This window comes from Prinia subflava, chromosome 3 (assembly GCF_021018805.1).
Source record: "Prinia subflava isolate CZ2003 ecotype Zambia chromosome 3, Cam_Psub_1.2, whole genome shotgun sequence".
In the NCBI taxonomy this organism is placed as follows: Eukaryota; Metazoa; Chordata; class Aves; order Passeriformes; family Cisticolidae; genus Prinia; species Prinia subflava.
This window is the reverse complement of record NC_086249.1, coordinates 96,951,070-96,970,193: the sequence shown is the minus strand read 5'-3', so window position 1 is coordinate 96,970,193 and position 19,124 is coordinate 96,951,070. Positions and strand designations below refer to the sequence as shown.

The following is a 19,124-nucleotide window of genomic DNA, read 5'->3' as shown; positions in this document are numbered from 1 at the left end:
TGAGACACTCAGGAACAGGTCTGATACTTTTGCAGGATATAACACTTACCTTAGCATAGCTGTCTTTTTTATGCTAGTAGCTTAAACATAATATTCCAAAATACTTTATTTTAATAAATGTCTATATGCTAATGAGAAAAAACCCCTAAAACTCCAATGAAAGACTGCACAAAATATTGGACTCAAAGTTAAATATTTTAATGTAATAATAGGGATAGTATTCCAAGGTTTCCTTATTCACTCTAGCACTAGGTATGTTAGGCCCAGAGGACAAAATTTTCAGAAGAGCTTAAGGGATTTAGTAGCAGAAGTAAGTCCCTATTGATTTCCAATGAAATATATACTCTTGAAATTCTTCTGGCAATTACAAAATCCCAGTGTACTGTCCAAGCAGCAGCAAACCAGCCCTGTGGGCAGCTAAAGTATTTCTCATCTCCCACTAGGACATCAAAGGGGCAGTTTCATCCTGGGTAAAATAGGATACTCAAGTGTGAATTTGCCAAATGGGCCCTTAAACAGGATCAAGTTCTAAAAAAATTCTTCTATGATGTTCTGCATTTAACTTCTGCTCATTAAAGAGGTGGGCGTGGGTTTTTTTGACATTATGAAGAGATGCTGCTCCTCAGAACTCAAGAAAGCACATTTTTTTATTCCAATGAGAGAAAAACTGGTCTTGCACTTGAGTCAGTTAATTTCCCAGTTTTGTGAAGAATTTTCTGGATAATTTTGGACAGTTAATTTTGGACCAGGTGCTACTCCCTTGGGTCATATTGCACCGTGCTGCACTTTGACTGCTCATAGTATGAGCAGGATTAACAGCATCTGGGCTTTAACATCCCCATTGCTCACACCCTGGAAATTCACTGCAAGGAGTTACAAAGTGTTTTCCTGTGGCAGCAGGAAGATCCTCATCAAGCATTATTCCTGCCTTACTTTGTAAACCAACATCCCATAATTTTGTGTGCCCTAAGTGTGATGTTGCGTGGTGATGTAGGTTTGGAGACGTTAAGAGCTGAGAAAGGCAAGTTCAGTTTTGCCCTGGACATCTACATTTCAAAATGCAACTGACTTAAATTGGAACAAAAATCAAGTTTTTAAGTGTCTGTGACAAAAAACTCTGTTGCATGTTGGCTAATAAGTTTAAACATATCTTACTCTGTAATGCCATAGAGGTGTATGTAAATATAAATGCTCTTCAGAATTAAAAATTGATACATTTAATTAGTAAATATTGAAACAGGGCATTTAGTGATTCCAGAACCTTCTTTTCACTGGCCTCACTAGGGGAAAAGTAACAGGGAGGTTAATCACAGTTCAGCTCTGATTTGTTTGCATATTCCATGTGGAGTTTGGTTCTGTTAAGATTGCTCGACTTCTCTAAGAAATGGGCAATGCATCTCAGGAAAGCTGATGATCTGTGCTGTGGTGAGAGCACATTTGGTGATCCAAAAATTAGCCTATCTGTAAAAACATAAAGCATGAAATACATAATTTTTACTTGCATTTTACTTGCACAGTAATTTATGTGTAATATGTCCATAGGACCCAAGAGCATAATAAGTACTTTACAGCTAAAAATGAAACAGACACACACTGGTCTCTAAGGCCACAGCTAAATAACAGTGCATCTGTAGGAGTCCTGAAACCAGTCTTGCATGTGACTTTCAGAGGACATTTTACATCCTCTGGCCAGGCACATAAGCCAAGTACAGTGCTCTGTTTACTTTTTGGGTGTGGGTAATACAGCCACTGTTTCTCGCCCCTCTTCATGGGTGTGTATTTATTCCCACAGTGGATCTCCTGAGTCTGTCTGCTGCCTGTGATGCCTTGGACCAGCACAACCTCAAACAGAACGACCAGCCAATGGACATCCTGCAGATCATTAACTGCCTGACCACCATTTACGATCGACTGGAGCAAGAGCACAACAACCTGGTCAACGTTCCCCTCTGTGTGGACATGTGCCTCAACTGGCTTCTGAATGTCTACGACACGTATGTGTGGGGACTCAGGACATGGGAAAGCTCCAGAAGCTGTCCCAGTAGCAGAAGGGGAGGGGGAAGGTGTCTTGAGCTGTTGGCCTCGTTATAGCGTGGGTGGCTTGGAGCTGAAAAAAAGGGTAGTTGAAGTGAAGGTTTAATAAACCTAATGGTTTAATGGCTGCATTTAGCAGGATCAGTGTAGCACTTGGTTAGGCATACAATCTTGGATTTATTAAGCTGTGCAATTAAAGAGCTGGAAAACAACTTTTTAAGCAGATTTTTGTGTTTAGACCAATTCTGCGACTGCATGCCTGTCCAGAGTAGGTCATGACTTTACATGGCTTTTTAATTTATTTTGGTAAAGAAATTCAAAAAAATTATCAAGAAGCAACAGAGTAAACACCGTATAAAGTCTTGCCCGTTTATGCCTCAGAATGTTTAACCTTTTCAAATATGTCAATTTTCTGTAGCTTTCAATCTGTCATTCTTTTTCAAAGATGAAAGAGGGTCATCTCTTGTCTAATGTGCTTACAACCCGTAGCTGTAGGAGAATTTGAGAAATATTTAATTCAAAAATTAATTTTAAAAAGTGTACCCATCAATATAAACATAACAGACTAAATATACCTGAAGAAAATTTATGGGTATTCCTTTTAAGTTGAGTTAATGATGCTGCTCGTAATGCCTAGGCAAGTTTGAACATACGTTTGTAAGCTCATTTTAGAATAAGCCATTATATTTGTATTTGGTGAATTTAATTTTTAAAAAGTCAGTGGAAGTATTTTATTTGTGTTTTTAAGGTTTTTATCAGCCACTTTCAGGCAGACATGCTCATTACTGTGACAGAATAAACATTTGCTTATAGGATTGGAAGGTCATGGGACAATTACTGTATATTCATTGACATTTTGAACCATTGTTCAAACTGTCAATGGAAACATTCATAACTATTGTTATAGGGCCATAACGTTGTTCTTCCATCCACCATTTGTCACAGCAGTGAAGCTTCAGTGATCACCTGCAAAAAATAAGTACAGATTTGTACAGATCATGTCTTCCTGAAGGATCACCTCCAATAAGTCAGTTTTTTGTGACATCCCCTGCAGCAGCTGCAGCATCCTATGAAGTGGATTACCCAGATTACATTATATTTCTTTTACCATACCAGTACTAGGGAATGGGGCTATGTTCATTCAAGAGACAGGTTTTATTTGTTTAATCTGCTTTGGCTTTCACAGAACAGTGATTCACTTCTTAGTTACCATGAACCAATAAATAACATCTAGAGAAAGGCTCCCAGTTAGTGAAAACAAAACATGTGCTAGGGATATTAATCTTATCAGTCACATAAGAGGCAGAGAGGGAACTAAAGTTTATTTCACAGGCTGCTCCTAAGCTGAACTGTCCAGTTGACATGTGACATGTGCACTAGCCATGTCTAGTCGAGCTTTCTTTATGTTGCACTGTGCTGCAAGTAAAACATTAGAAATTACAATTATCTGCCTCCAGGCAATTCCCTAGGTATGCTGGGGAGCTGCGTATTGCAGGGCACAATGGGACACAGAGGTGTTTTATGTGTGAGGAAAGCTTGTAGCTATTTTACCAAAATTCAAGTTGGAATTACACCGGTAAGAGAGGTGACCCTGGGGTTACGTGTGTTTAGTTTTCATTGTAAACTTAATAGGCAGAGATCAACCAAAGTGCACAGCGCTCCCGGAGACGTTTAATTAAATGTACTGCATCTTTACTTTTCTTATAATTGAAAACTGTCATTTGTAAAGATATTAATCAAATTCACAGTCAATGACTGATCTAATTATGGGTACAGCTCTGCAAATCCAGCACATTTCGGATTTGTTTTAATTGATCAGTCACTCATGCTCATTTGCAGTAGCATGCTAAATTATTGGTTTGACTTGGGAGGAGAGGAGAGTGAACTGAACAACTCATGATTCGTACAAGTTTCAATTTAATTGCCTTGCAGAGCAATCATTATCTATATTCTTCTCTTGTATAATTTGCATGACTCTGGTATTCATCAGGAGGAGTTTCTCAGGGCACAGATGATAATTAATTTGGAAAAGATTTGAGGGAGAGGAGTAAGAGGACCAGAGTGTGGAAAGCATAGGTAAACTAGAAATGCTTATTCATGATGAAAAACGCAAGATTCTTTGATGAAAAGCTGCCAATGCTGAACTTGGCTTTGTCCACAGGTTTCTGTCTGTACCTTTTATAGGGTTTGCAGGGGAGATGTGCGGGTAAATGAGCACTGCTGGCTCCTCAGCTCTTTCATAGGATTAAAAAGACCACATGCCTCTTTACCTGTGGTGCAGCCTGATGTGCCTATGGCCTGCCTCTACATGATTTATCTTATTCCCAGTGGGGGCCTTACTGGTGACGCTTCAGAGCTGTTGATAAGGCCCTGCTTCAAAAATGTTAGGTTTAGGCATTGGCTTCCTGTTTTGTGTATGTCTTTGTTTGCAATAGATGTTACGTATTTGAAATGCTATCAGAAACAAAAGTCTGGGGGGGAAGGCAGCGATTGGAAGTAAATTGAGTTAAGGCAGATGACTGAGAGAAGATGTGAAGGTTTGTCACTGCGTCGCCTGCAGCTCAGAGGAGGATGTTGTTCTCACTGTCACATTAGAAGGCAAAAGTAGTAATGTGGGCACGTTACGAGGCAGGAGTGAGCGTGAGGGGGAGGCTGACAGGCAGCAGTTGGAGTGTCCCAGCCCCTTGGCACTGCACAGGAGAGATTTGAGCGCTGCGAGGAGGAGCTTAGAAACCACACCAAGGTGTTAATGGCATAACTGCACAGCCTGCCTGCCTGGCAGGATTTCTAGGCAGGCTTTATCATTCACCTAAACATACCACAAGTGTCACTGTCGCTGCACACTGCTGGCAGGGGCTGCTTTTCCGTGCTTGGCTCCCTGTTGCCTTTTCAGGCAAGTCAGGGCAGGGCTGGCAGGCAATAAGTAAGGCTTTCTGCTGCATGGGATTAATGGTGGAAGTGAAGCTATATTGTCCTTGGCAAAAGGACTGGTTTGCTGCTCTCTCAGGGATCTCATCTCCTCTAAGAGTCACTCAGCAGCAGTTCATAGAGAAGCCTGTTCAAGCAAGCATAGGGTAAAGTCCCTTTACTCACTTTTTTCATAAAAAAGGAGGCAAGTAGTTATTTCCAATCGAGACCATTTTGGGTAGCATTGATACAGCAGCACAGTGCAGTCCAGCTATGCCTGTGAAGCCACAGCAATGTTTTGTTTTTAATTTCCAGCTTAACTACTAACCATCCAGCTCGAGTGTTCTCTGTAAGATTTAATTTATGAAGATTACAGTACTGCAGTGAACTTGGTAATAGTAAACCAATTATGACATGAATGGGTTGTATTATCAGCCAATGTTTCTTTCCCATTAGGGGTCGAACAGGAAGGATCCGTGTCTTATCTTTCAAAACTGGTGTCGTATCCCTTTGTAAAGCACACCTGGAAGACAAATACAGATGTAAGTCGATGTAATTAGTTTGGGTTTACCTTATGTTTGTGTTCCTGTTTTATTCCTCTTGTTTATTTATCGAATAAACATTTACATTGCATACAGAGACATTATTTTAGATATTGCAGGTGCAAAGTGTGTTAATTTGTTTCACCTTGTACTTCTAAGTTATTTGTTCTCTGTAGTTTTAGGTAATTTAGCACTGTGGTTGCCAAACATTTTTGATCACATCCCTCCCAGCAGAAACATTTTTGACCATGCACCTCCAATAGATGTGTATTATTGATAAATTATGTACATGTACCACTGTACTAATGTATTGTCTGCATTATAAAGCATACCAAAAGTAGAACGTTAGGAAGGATGTGATAAAGATAAAATAAAAACTATTTCGAAATTTTCAATTTAATCTATTATCTGTACAAAAAGTATTTCTTTACTGCACCCTAATAGATTGTCTTGAACACTCTCTAAGGCACAAGAAACTCTTTGGAGACCACTGGTTCAACACACCTTTATACACAAAAATGCATGTCTACAGGACACTTGCATTGCACTATTTTCAAATATATTAACTTTTTAAAATGATTCCCACATTGTGGTCAGTCTTTTTATGTACATTGTGTTTAAATATATTTGCTACCTTTAAATAAATAAATTTTAATGAATAAATATTAAAGGTGTACAAATTTTGCATATTTTAAGAGAGGAAATACTTGAAAAAAATCCACTTGCAGTCTTAGTTTTACCTGACTAATGAGTCAGTTCACTAATGAGACTAGGATCCTGAAAAGGACTCACAAATGTAGTTCTCAGGAGTAACTTTCTTGTTGAATTAACTGGTGTCACTTCAAAATACCACTGAAATCCAACCTTTAGGGTTTGACCCAATACCATAGCCATTCTTCATCAATTGTTATCATTTTATTCTCTACTAATGCAAGCTGAAGAACTCTAAGGAGAAAACAGACAGTACCAACAGCAGGGTCTGTGCATGACAATGTATAATTGGATCAGATTTTAGGGCAATCACAATGAATGTCACAGTTTAGATTTCTAGATGTTTCATGTGGGTGTTAAGAAAAAGTATTCAGAAAATCTTTTAAGAAAATTACTCAGTACAGATATTTTTCAAAATGATATTTCATTGAAGATTATCAAAGTTACAAAGAAAAACATTTATTCATATTTTAGATTCTCCTGCAGTGTGTGTGCACAGTAATGCATAACCTATTAAGTGTCCTATAACCTTGCTGAGGACACTTAATGTTTAAATGACGGGGAAATTGAAAGCTGAATAGGGAGAGGAAGGAATTGTGTCTGTCATGCTGTGGTCTGCCTGTGCTATCTATGCTGAGATTGTAGTGCAGTTGCATTAGTATTGCTGCAAGTCTGCAAGGACTTGCACCCCTTACAGTTATTTACCTCATTTGTGCAGCAGAGCAGAGCTGGTTGTGCTAGAGCACAAGTCTTAAGGCTTGCAGAGGTGATGGAAGCATTCATCCCAGAATTATTCATTATAAAACTAGACTTTGAAGGAGTGAAATTCATGTAATTAAAAAATAATCCTTTCTCTATCTGTTCTTTTATTCCTTTGGAAGAAAACAGGTGTGAAAGCAGTGCTAGGAAAGTTATCTCAAGCAGTGCTGAAGCGCCTTTATAATTGTATCCCTGGTGCTGGGTGAAATATTAAAGTGACTCCAAAAAAAAGAGCATTATTTTATTCTAGTCTTATTTTGCTCTCTCTTTTTTTTAACTGTCAAAAAGTAAGAATTTATTCAAGTAATGTATTGTCAACAGAGATGTTGCAAAATAAGTTTCATTTCATGATAACCTGTTTTTTCTTTCTACTATGAATTCTATCACCTCCTCAATATATATGTAGTATAATTAATTCCCACCAAATTAAATTGAGCTTATGAAGGGATAATAACTCTATCCTGTAAGGATTCTTCTCTAGAATGATACAATAACAGAATATGGCTTCAAATGATATTTCACTTCAGAAGCGAAAAATTAATTTGATATTAAAATTTCTGATGGATGGCAGGTTCTGCCGTACTGTAATTTCTTTCTTTTATTTTAGAAATTCTCTTGAATTAAAAGATCATCATATATCAGAATTAGGGCGCTCTTGTTTATCATTTTAACTCATCTGGGAGAGAAATGGATTCTCTCAGTTGTATGTATGTATCTAAGACTTGAAAAGGTGCTCTATGTTGTATGAAAGTTATACGTTATATCTAAGTTGTATGTGTCTAAGGCTTGAAAAGGTGCTCTATGTTGTATGAAATTATTCTACCATTAAATATTATTTTTAAGACATCTGTGTTGTGGCTTGAAGATCCTGCTGTTTAGTTAGCTGTGTTGTAGAGTCGCTGCCTCTATTACCAGTAATGACCCAGGTGCTGTGTTAGAGTGGCCTTTGTTCCCAGGTACAAGCCAGTAACACTATTAAAAATCCCCACTAGACTCACATTTCACAGAAAGACCCCAGTGTTCATGTGAAAAGAAGCAGCCAGGTAGTCAGGTTTGTGTTCACGTCCTCCAAGGCGGTTGAGCACATCCGTGAGCCTTGGAAACGACGCGGATCTGGGCTACTTGGCACATCCTGGTAGCGCTGCTTGACCTCTGGTGTCCTTCTCCTTCCTGCAGACCTGTTCAAACAAGTGGCAAGTTCCACTGGCTTCTGTGACCAGCGCCGGCTGGGGCTGCTGCTGCACGACTCCATCCAGATCCCCCGGCAGCTGGGGGAGGTGGCCTCCTTCGGCGGCAGCAACATCGAGCCCAGCGTCAGGAGCTGCTTTCAGTTCGTAAGTTCATGTTCTGCTGGCTCGGAATTTCCCAGCTGGTGTTTTGTGTTGAGCTCAGCTGTACTTCCAAGGAGGGTTGAAAACCTGGGGTGAGGGTTAGGGTACTGTGATGGTAGTGGCCACTGGCATATGACTGTTTCCTTTGACGAGGTGTGTTTGAATTAGCTCAGAGAGCAAATAATTGTCACTGGGGTTTCTGTGGGAGCTGAGCCCTGCAAACACTGTAAGGCTTTGTTGCAGCAGCTCCTGGCGTTACAGATTTCTGTTGCCCAGCAGTAGATAACTGTTTATTGCTGCTGTGTAGGTGAACAGCAGTGGTTTATCTCAATTTTGGGCATGTACATACCAGTGACAGGCAGGTGCCCAGGGGAGCGATAGGCGGCTGCCTGCAGTGCTGTCTAGGGGCAAGGAGTGCTCAGTGAGCTCCTTCCATTCCTTGAATGGGTCAAACCAGTTTCCTTATAAAGAGTACTGAAAGAATTCCTGTCCTGTCTGTTGAGGAATACACAGCAAACTGGAGGCTCTTTTTCAAACTTGTAAATTATTTAATCTGGGGAAGAAGATAGTTAAGGGAATTATACATCCTCATCATAACTAGCAGCAGAATGTACAAGATGAGGACAGCTGCTTAATGAAAAGGTAGAGGAGGGGAGGTAATGTATGGTCTGTGATTAACTCTAAATGCATCTTCTACATTACAATGGAAGAAAGCTCTTTTCCCATCTCCACACTGTCCCTGAGGGATTTTTTTGTTTGCTTGGGGAAGGGGGGAGTTGTTTGCTTTTTTGCCTGCTGCTCAAGTTTCATTATGTTGTAGTTTCAGTTCTGTAGTAAGCAAAACACAGCAAGTGTTTTCAATGAATATTAATGCTTGGAAGTAGACTGCTTACACACAATGACTATGAAAAGAACCTAATTCTGAAATCACCACAAACTTCAGTTGTTATGGGACATTTGCTTTCTGTATTTTTGACATTTCCTTTAACAGATTAATTCTACAGGATTTACATTTTACTGTTTCTGTCATTCATGTCTTGACCTTTTATAATTCTAATCTGTATTTGATACCATCTCATAATGAGTGTTTTACAGGGCTGTGTCCTGGGTGGATAACTCATGCTGATAAACTGTGCACAGTAATGTTGGTAGCTGTGTTAGACCCTGCTGGTGTTTTCAAGCCTTGACTACTGTGTTGGGCTTTCAAGTGACACCAACACAAAATGATTATGCAGCAAATCCATGGTAAAAAATTTGTACAAATGACCTTGCTCAGAAATGAGGACACACTGGATTCTGTCGGTTTCCCAAGTGAATGTCAACAGCACTTTAGAACACCGTTGGGAAACTGATAAGGAAAGTGACCTCAGAATCAGGCAAACCATAGGTTTTTTTAAAGAGGGCTGCCATTCTGTGTGGAATAAAACAATAGAAAATCACAGTGATGAAACACACCAAATCCGTTTTTTTTAAAGTAGGAGGAAGGCTCTTGGAGATGGTCCTGTGCAGGTCTGGGCGTTGGACTCAGTGATTCTTGTGGGTTCCTTCCAGCTCAGCTTATCCTGTGGTTCTGTGATTCTGTGATTTTGTGATAACTGTTTATTTGAACAAAATGAGTTAGCAATGTTGTCATTAGAAATGAAGACATGCCAGCAGGCTGAACGTTGTACCACATCCAGCTGTGGGCATTTCTAGGAACAGGCCAAGCACAGCTGGACACAACCTTTGGCATGCTCAGAAATCAGAACATCAGGAAACCTGAGGTTTCCTTCTCTTAACTGCACTGAAAAATAGATTTTCTTCTTAGCAGAAATAGGAGGAATGTCTTTTTTCCTCTGGATGAAGCTTCATTTTAACTCTCAGAGTGCAAACCCAGAGTTGGTTTCCAACCTGGGCTAAAGTAGAACAGGCAATCTAGGAGGGACAGAAAGGGGGAGGGGGCTGAGACAAGGAGGGGAGATAGAGGAATAGGTGGGATGGAATCCTAGGGAGAGCAGCAGAAATCCAAACAAGACGAAGGAGAAAGAACTAAGGAGGGGAAAATAAGGATGACTCTTAGGGAATGACAGTAAGACCAGCAGTAAGAATAATAGTGGTGAAGGAGACAGTGTGGGTAGAATGAGGCATGAAAGAAAGGAGCAGCCAGGAATGGAGATGGGGAAAGAGATAAGAACTTTCCATGAGAAAGGGAGAAGGGGAACACTGAGACATCCTTTCTGTGTAGGATGGTGGGCACCAGGATCCAGAGGCTGGGAGACAAGCACAGAGTGGTGGTGGGGGAGAACACAGAGCAGCCCAGGAAACAGAGAGGCTGGAAAAGCTGGACAGCCAGGCACAACTGCTGCTCCCAGCAGCCTCCTTTACTGGAGTGAGATAATTCATTTTTGAAGAGTATCGTGGGGGTTCATAGTTTACATTACTGCATGGAAATTAATTTAAGTCTTTCTTTGTACACCCACGTTGAGGAATGCTTTTTCTTTAGTTTTGTGGTTTTTTCTTCCATTTTTTCTTCTTTCTTTTTGGTGATGAAAAGCCAGCAATATAATTGCAGTCATGTCAGAGTCGCAACTATTGTGTGCTTCAGAAATGGTTCTCCCAGCTCCCTTAGGTTAGGTGCCCTGGCAACGGCCTTGTCTGTCTGCACAGCAGCAGAAAAAGGGGATGTTTGCTGTTCCCAGTGATAGCAGGGGAAATCTCTCCTGCTTTCTGAAGAGCAAGTCCTTGGGAATGAGGTTTGGGCAGGGAGGAGCCCAGCCCTGCTTTTGGCAGCAGCCTTGCCTGCTGCACACCTCTGCTCCTGAGAATTGGGTCCCCTTCTCCCGAGGCTGCTGCTCCAGTCCTGCTACTTCTCACTCCCACAGCACTGACTTGTGCTTTCTGTAGTTTTCTTCATTTGCAGGAAGGTGCTGGGAGAAGTTGTTGGGAGGAGAAAGATATCATGGGACTCATCTTTCCTATTTGGGGCAGGGTGTGTAATTTCTGCTTTGAGATTTTTAAGAAAAAGTACTTTCAAGTTTAGAGAGCAAAGAGCTTAATCCAGTGACCACTTGAAGACTGTATAGTTCTGCTTAAGCTCAGAATGCATCAAAGCAATCTACAGATCCATGAAAAATTGAGTGAATTCAGTGTTGCTGCAGTGTGAAAGGACTTTCCTTTTAGTTCTGTGATGAGTACGTTTTTTAAGTAAACAGGATAGGGAAATGATATGGAGTGAAGGACGCACGGTTTTAATCGCAGTGGAAAATTATTAATATGCTTTCCTCATATAGTGTAAACAGGACCTAGGAATTCACATCACTGCCTTGGATGAGATACTGTGACATTGGGACTTGAAGAAATGTGATGAGAGAGCAGAGTGCAGCTCAGATGAAAATGTCCCTTGCCATTTCTCAGTCAAATGTTGGCTAGTTGGTTCTTGGTTATAAAATGCTTTAAGTATACTTTCTTTCAAGGTTACACTTGAATTAGAGTACTTGGTATTAAAAACTAGAACAGATTAAACTAAGGAGTAGTAAAATATGTGCCATTAACTCATACATGTATTTTAAACCTTGTTTTGCTTTACCTTGATGAAGCAAATTATTTTAATATTCTGTATTACATAGTCTTCACTACTAGATTTGTATTTGGTCAATGGTAATGCAAGATCAGCCTGCTTTCTAAAACCATGGAAGTGTATCCAAATCTGGTGTATTTACTCAGGCAAATAAAACCCAAAATAGAGCTGTTAGTCGTTTTAGGTGGTGTTTGAGTGTTACAGATCCTGGGCCAGGGCCCTGAAAGTGACTTTGGCCATAAATGCTGTGATTTGAATTGGTTGGACAGTTGTTTCTTGAGGCATTGTTTATTGCTTTTATTTTTTGAGCGGTTAGGAAATACCATTACTGCATACAAATAACTATATATAGTTATATATACAAGTCTGAAAATATGTATGAAAATAACTTACAAGTGCAATGTTACTATTGAGGGACTTGATCTCTTTTAAGAGATTCAGGCAGCCCTTGTTTCTATTCATAGGATATTTCTTCTGCTCCTGGCTCTGACAAGAGAGAGCTGGCTAAAGGGAACTAGCAAATCCTTCTTCAAGCTGCTGTGCTGTAAATGTCATAAAGTAGCAATCCTGGTTTTATTTCAGCAGGATTTTGTGAACCTGTGCCTGACTTTGGAGGCAGTCTTGAAGAGTCCTACAAGTGAAGTGCTTTCAAAAGCTATTTTAAAATGGTTTAGGGAATGGGGATCAGAAGATGGTGTTCAAGTGTGGATCATATAAAACTACAGTAATTCACTTCTGGCTTCATGTTATTTTATTTTGTTATTCTTTGCCACAGCACTAAAAACATTGACTGGCGCAGTCAGTGCAATCAAGTGTAATGCAGGAGTGGAAGACAAGGGTGAACAGGGTTAGGGCTGACTCTGGGGAGACAGGGTTGCTGTTACTGGCTGCTCTGCATTTTTAGACTTTAACAAGCCTTAAGAATCTCATCCCTCAGTTTGGTTTGTCCAAAACAATATTTGCTAATGTAAAGCTTTCCACCCAGGCTGAAAAACACCCTTAAGTTAAGAATGTTAATTTCTTTCCAGTCAATTTCCTACACTGCATATAAACAGAATATAGCTAATCAGAAATGTTATCAGTTATTTCTGCTGTATTATCTGACTCAGTCCAGAAGCACACCACATTGTTCATCTAAATTCCCAAATGTATTTTGTAGCATATTTCCTGTTATGGACAGACAAGGTTAATACAGCATAAGATATTTTTTCAACTACTAGCTGGAGGAAGAGGGAGGGAAGAACAAAAAACTCATCTCCCAAGTATTGCATAAAGATGCTAGCACCACCCAACTTCCTATTTCCCCATTGTTTCTGCAGAATAAATACTGAAAAACAGATGTCTGGAACATAATGAATTTGAATGTCCTCCATAACAAATTGTTACTTGTAAGCTGGAAAGGCCTTAATGAATTTTACTTTATGATTCACTCTGTTATTACCATAAAAATTGGGAGATGCACAGAAATGTGTTCAAGAGAAGAACCATTAATATTCTTTACAGCTTGATCTTGTTGCTTCAGATATGAACTGTATGAATTCAGCCTTTTTCCCGTATGTAAAATCTTCAGCTGCTGCCTTACTGGATTTAGAGATTATTAAAAAAATTGTAATAGCAGCTCGGGAGACAGTTGAGAACTGTCTGTCCTATACTGTGTGACCCTGACCAGCTTTTCTCCACGTGGCTTTAAATCTTCATGTAATATAATTCAGAACCAGTTCTGATACATTTTAATGCACCTAATCTCTCTGAGCACAGGTTTTGTACAGCCACCATATGGAGCTCTGGGTAGGCAGCTATTGGGACTGCTGGCAATTGACAGTGACTGCAAAATTAAAATAGATCTAGGGTGTTACAGAAAGCCTTTCATTGCCGCAGCATTTTCCCTGCAAATTTAAAGCAGCTACAAGTGGAGAGCAGTGCTTTGAGCAGCTCATTCTTATTCTGACTGCAGCTTGCACTGCAGCATTTCTGTACACCTCATGTTTTTCTATTAGGAATGGTATATTAAAGAGATCCTCTTAATTTCTTTTTTTTTTTTTTTGAGGCTAAGAGGACCTCTGTATAGAAAGTGTAGTCTGCTAGGCAGGGTAATGGTTTGCCAGTGTAGTTGCTGGCTGAAGCTGGATCCCTGAGTGAGTCATGGAAAGCCTCTCCCCTGCCCCTTCATTGCCCTGCCTTCCAGCTGAAAATATAGATGGTCATATTTTATAAACATGCCTTTCACTTAGGAGTTCCAGAATTAATTTAATTCGACTGAATTCACTGATGTACTGTGGCAGAAGGCAGTATTCACTATTCTGAACAAATCCTCTGGCCAGTGTTGACTGGACTTTACTCTGCTTTTGATTTTCTCTTTATTTTGGGGGGCCTTCCTAAATTCTGCAGCTACATGAAAAAACAGAGGACTAGGGTTTAATGCAGAAGGCTTCAGAACTGTTTCAGTGTGTATGCCATTTAATATAATCCTTTCATGAATATCAAATTGTGAAGGACTTTATCTGAATACCTGTAGATACGTTCTTATTTGATGTTTTTAGCCCAGACATCCAAAAAAGGATATTTTTGACTGTACTAGAAGTCCATGTATATGGATCCCAAGTGTTGTCATAGGAATCGTTGGATGGTTTCCCAAACAAGCATCTCAAGAAGGAAGCTCTGACCAAGAATCTTTGTTTCTAAAGAACTAAAATATTGCAACAGCATTTCAAGTCAATTTTAATGCAGTGCATTATTCAGGGCATATTACAGGGTTTGTATTTCACTTTTTTTTTGTGGGTTTCTGTCTGAAACACTGCATTTTTCTTAGCCTTCAAATATTGATCAGTTAATTTGTTTGTCTGGGTTATAAACAGTGTTAGATTTAAAAGAAAACAAAAAACAAAACAACAGCTAATTGGTTTTCCCTATAGGTCTCTCTCCTGCAGATGAGTTGGGGTATTTTATTCTTGAAATTCATTGCTAGCATTTTTAGTAGGATAAGGTTTTAGCTAGGTTTTACTAAACTCAAATTTCATGAGAAACTGCAGAAGTAACTGAGAGCAAGCATAAAAATCCTCAGCACTCAATCCCCTATTCATCTTGGTCCATGTACATGATACATTAATGCTTATTATTTATTTAAATGCTTCAAATAGGTTTGGAACCACAAAGGAAGACAGTCAGCCTTGTGAAGTTTAAAATATAAAAGAGTGGCCCACTGAGAGCTGTATTTGAAAGCCTAGAGAAAAGGGAAAACAGAGGATTTAGATATATTCAGACCATAAATATGCTGTTGCCGTGGGTAGCATGGAAGGAAATGTCTCGAGGAATTGGAATTAACATGTAGTGATGGTTTAAAGCAAGAGAGCACGATGTTATCCCTCTTCATCACTTGGACTGTTCACTGTGCAGGCACATCTGCCTTCTCCCACCCTTCCCACCAGAGCCCCTTGGGGTTCCCACCGGATCCATCACCTCGCTTTCAGCACTGAAGCCATCTCCCAGGTTCTCAGATAACCAGTTCTGTGCAGGCTTTGTGACACCCTGCCTGACAGAGGGCTGTTTCCTCTAAACACTGACTCCGTCATTCCACTGTTTTCCTTTAAATCCCTTTTGATGCTCCTTGCCTTTGTTCTGCACTGTTCTTTGCAGTGTCCAGCCTGCTGGTGCAGTGTGACCTCTACCTATGCACAGAGATCACTGCTGTCCCATTTCCTCATGGCTTTTGTCTCTTTGCTTTCTTTTTCCATACTGTGGGTGCTTCGAGTAGGGATTATGGATCATTTCTTCAGGGGTGCATGGGGCCTGGCACAATGGGATTTGGCTCTGTACTGAGCTGCCTTGAAGTTCCCATGGAAGAGATACCTGAAATGTCACACTGGGATGGGATGGGATGGGATGGGATGGGATGGGATGGGATGGGATGGGATGGGATGGGATGGGATGGGATGGGATGGGATGGGATGGGATGGGATGGGATGGGATGGGATGGGATGGGATGGGATGGGATGGGATGGGATGGGATGGGATGGGATGGGATGGGATGGGATGGGATGGGATGGGATGGGATGGGATGGGATGGGATGGGATGGGATGGGATGGGATGGGATGGGATGGGATGGGATGGGATGGGATGGGATGGGATGGGATGGGATGGGATGGGATGGGATGGGATGGGATGGGATGGGATGGAATGGGATGGGATGGGATGGGATGGGAAGGCAGCAGAGCAATGGGTGTGCTGGGAAGCATAGGCTCTTCTGCTGTTGGCAAAGAGATGGGTGTGGGATGTAATGGAATATGAGAATCGTATATTGTGGGACAGAACCGTATTGTGTTTGCAGTCAGTGATGGGAAATTTAAGGAAGATTTGATGAGAAGAGGGGGTTTGAGGCATTTAAGGAGAAAGAGGGTTTACATGTTCAACAACGGGCTTGAGAGAGATTTGAATGATTTCCTTATGTGAGCATTATGAAGAAAGGTCAGTGTGATAATGAAAGATGTTAAGGAGAAAGGAATTTTGATCAAAAGACATGCAATTTTTAGGGCTTGGATAACAGTTTTTAAAATAGGTGAGAAGCAGTGCTATTCAGGCTCAGATAAGAGAGACAGGGAATGTGAGATCAGGCATCAAAGGTGATCCTGTAAGTGGATGATTTCTCTGTGACAAAGTACATGGTAGTGCTGTCTATTGTAATAGAGAGAATAAGAGAAAGAGAGGTTTGAAATATTAATAATAGTTTTCAGTTCCTGGCTTGAAGGCAGGATCCTGGGGATTTTTTATTTTTGTTTAATTTTTTTTAATGAATAGTTGGACTGGGGGAAAAGCTGGAGTATATTCATGGATATGGAGCTGACAGGAAGCTAACAGCTTGAACTGTTAATTAGCTGGTGAGTAGACAGATCAGTTGTGCTCAGCCCCTGTCATTTTTCCCTTGTGTTGCAGGCCAACAACAAGCCAGAGATTGAAGCAGCCCTGTTCCTGGACTGGATGAGGCTGGAGCCACAGTCCATGGTGTGGCTGCCTGTGCTGCACAGGGTGGCTGCTGCTGAGACCGCCAAGCACCAGGCCAAGTGTAACATCTGTAAGGAGTGCCCCATTATTGGATTCAGGTATGTGCTCTCTCCCTTTCAGCCATGTGTGCTCTTGCCAGGTGGATCGAGAGCTCTGCCTGATTCCAGGCAAATCAGGAGCTTCATTTTGTAGGCATTTTGTTCTTGGAAAAAATAATTGTGATGGGAACAGGAGGGAGAGTGGCGCCTAGACTGGGTACAGTGTGTGAGACTCGAAGAGGACAATGGTCATCTCTAAGTTATGGCCCTTCCTCTGTGTCCCAGTATTTCCATCCCTCAACAAAAGCATTGTTGGATTGCACAGCTAACACAATTTGCCTTACATTCAGTGTGTTCTATGCAGTTGCATTTTCTGAATTGGGTCCTAATGAATTGCTTTCTGTCATAGCATAAAGCAAGAAAGTGCCTTGAAAATTCTCAGGCATGTAAAAGCTACTTGTGCATTTCTCAGCAAAACAATGTTGGTGGAACATTAACCTGGAGTGGGAGAAATGTTGCTGGTCTATTTAAACATCTGGATTGACACCGTGGTTACTATGGCAATGAATAAGTCACTGTGTTGTAAAATGGCTGTGTCTTGGTGTGCCTGTTGAGAAGCCACTTAAGGGCTAAGTAAATACTTGCAATTATGCCTAGACTTGTTTTATCACTTTGCTTCGCAATAGCTGCTTTGTATGGTTTCTGCCCAATTTACACACAGTCTTCTTTTACCAGTGGCGTTTCTCCTTCTATGTTACCATTTTGTTTACAAAGAGCTTTCTGTAATTTTGTTTCTAAAACCCAGATAGATAACGGCAGCAAGCAGTGCTACACAAAAAAGGCATCATTTTGCTCTAACCTGGGAGCAGATGAATGTTGCTTTTACGCATTTAGTGGCGCAGTGCTTTCTGCTACAGTTTCACAGGCAGCAGGAAATGGGGGAAATTATGAAGGTATTGATTGCTTTGTTTTGAATCTGAGGCTGTTCTTGTAATGGTCTAAGTTTTTTCCTTTTGCTTTTTATTCTCTGTGAATATCTTAACTGGGAAGTGATAAATATTACTGAGGAAGAGCTGTGGATTGGATGCGAGTAATTCAACACATCCACAAAGTCTAATTTTCCCATTCCCAGATACAGTTTATGAACTACTGTATTACTTACACAGTTTTGTATAAACCAGCCAAAGACAAGTAGGTGGAATTGAAAAGTGCAGTCCTTGGAAATATCAAAGGATGGCAAGTGAATGGATAGTCTGTTGTGAACACTGAGAACTGGGGAAGCAGACACTGGAGCTCTGTGTTTGTGGCTAATTTTACTTGACTGATCTCATCTGTCTCTTAAATTTATATAACAAATCTATTATCATGATAGTAGAATCTGTCTGTCACAGATTTTTTTCTCTGTCTTTGCAAGTCATTGACACCCTGTGTACACACTTGACAAAAAGATACTGTATTGGAAGGCTTTTAGAAAGCTAATACTGTGCACCCAGTTCATGTAAAACAATGTTCTTTTGAGGTCGTTGTGGCTGAGCTGCTTCATGTATTTGGAACAAGACAACCCTAATGCCTCCGGCTCTTTCAACCACTTCAGCACAGCAGATACAACAGTTAGCTGCCTCATAGAGCTGATGAGATGAAATAATGGCCCAAAAGTGCATTTGGAGTTTTGCATGGATGGAATGCTCGGCACAAAAATTGTTTTTATAGAGGTGCTAGGAAGGACACGAGGGGGTTGCCAGACTGACTTGCTGAGAGAGCATTACTTTCTTGAATTTTCCTCCTGGAGAGCAGTCTGTTTTAGGAATCATGATAAAGAACAAAAGATGTGAAGTTAGTGTCATAGAAACAAAAAGAATGTGGTAGTGTCTTTCATATGTTAAAGCTGAGCGAATCTGTAGAAATCTTCACTGTTGTCCAGTATAAGAATTCCTTTTTTGAAGTCTGAGATCCTTGATAAACATCTGAGGCAGCAGTACCTGTCCCTCAGGGCAGAGGAGCATTGCTGGGCATTGCACACCGTGTGACATCTCACACAGGAGAATTTACTAACACAGCAAACTTGATGGGCTGATACAAAGCAGTCACACACAAAGCTCTAAAGCCATGAATTTTTTTTATCCTCTTTTAGGTACAGAAGTTTAAAGCACTTTAACTATGACATCTGCCAAAGCTGCTTCTTCTCCGGCCGCGTTGCAAAGGGTCACAAAATGCACTATCCCATGGTGGAGTACTGCACACCAGTAAGTA

At 40.6% G+C, this 19,124-nt stretch overlaps 1 protein-coding gene across 6 annotated transcripts in view; it reads left to right on the top strand.

Moving 5' to 3' along the window:
* DMD (dystrophin) overlaps nucleotides 1–19,124 on the top strand; it is a 978,378-nt gene that overhangs the window by 916,023 nt on the left and 43,231 nt on the right. For all 6 annotated transcript variants that reach the window (XM_063392999.1, XM_063392994.1, XM_063392995.1 and 3 more), the window contains 5 exons: nucleotides 1,793–1,994; nucleotides 5,398–5,483; nucleotides 8,130–8,287; nucleotides 16,768–16,934; nucleotides 19,006–19,117. In XM_063392999.1, coding sequence (XP_063249069.1) covers nucleotides 1,793–1,994; nucleotides 5,398–5,483; nucleotides 8,130–8,287; nucleotides 16,768–16,934; nucleotides 19,006–19,117 — 725 coding nt within the window. The remainder of the gene's footprint in view (nucleotides 1–1,792; nucleotides 1,995–5,397; nucleotides 5,484–8,129; nucleotides 8,288–16,767; nucleotides 16,935–19,005; nucleotides 19,118–19,124) is intronic.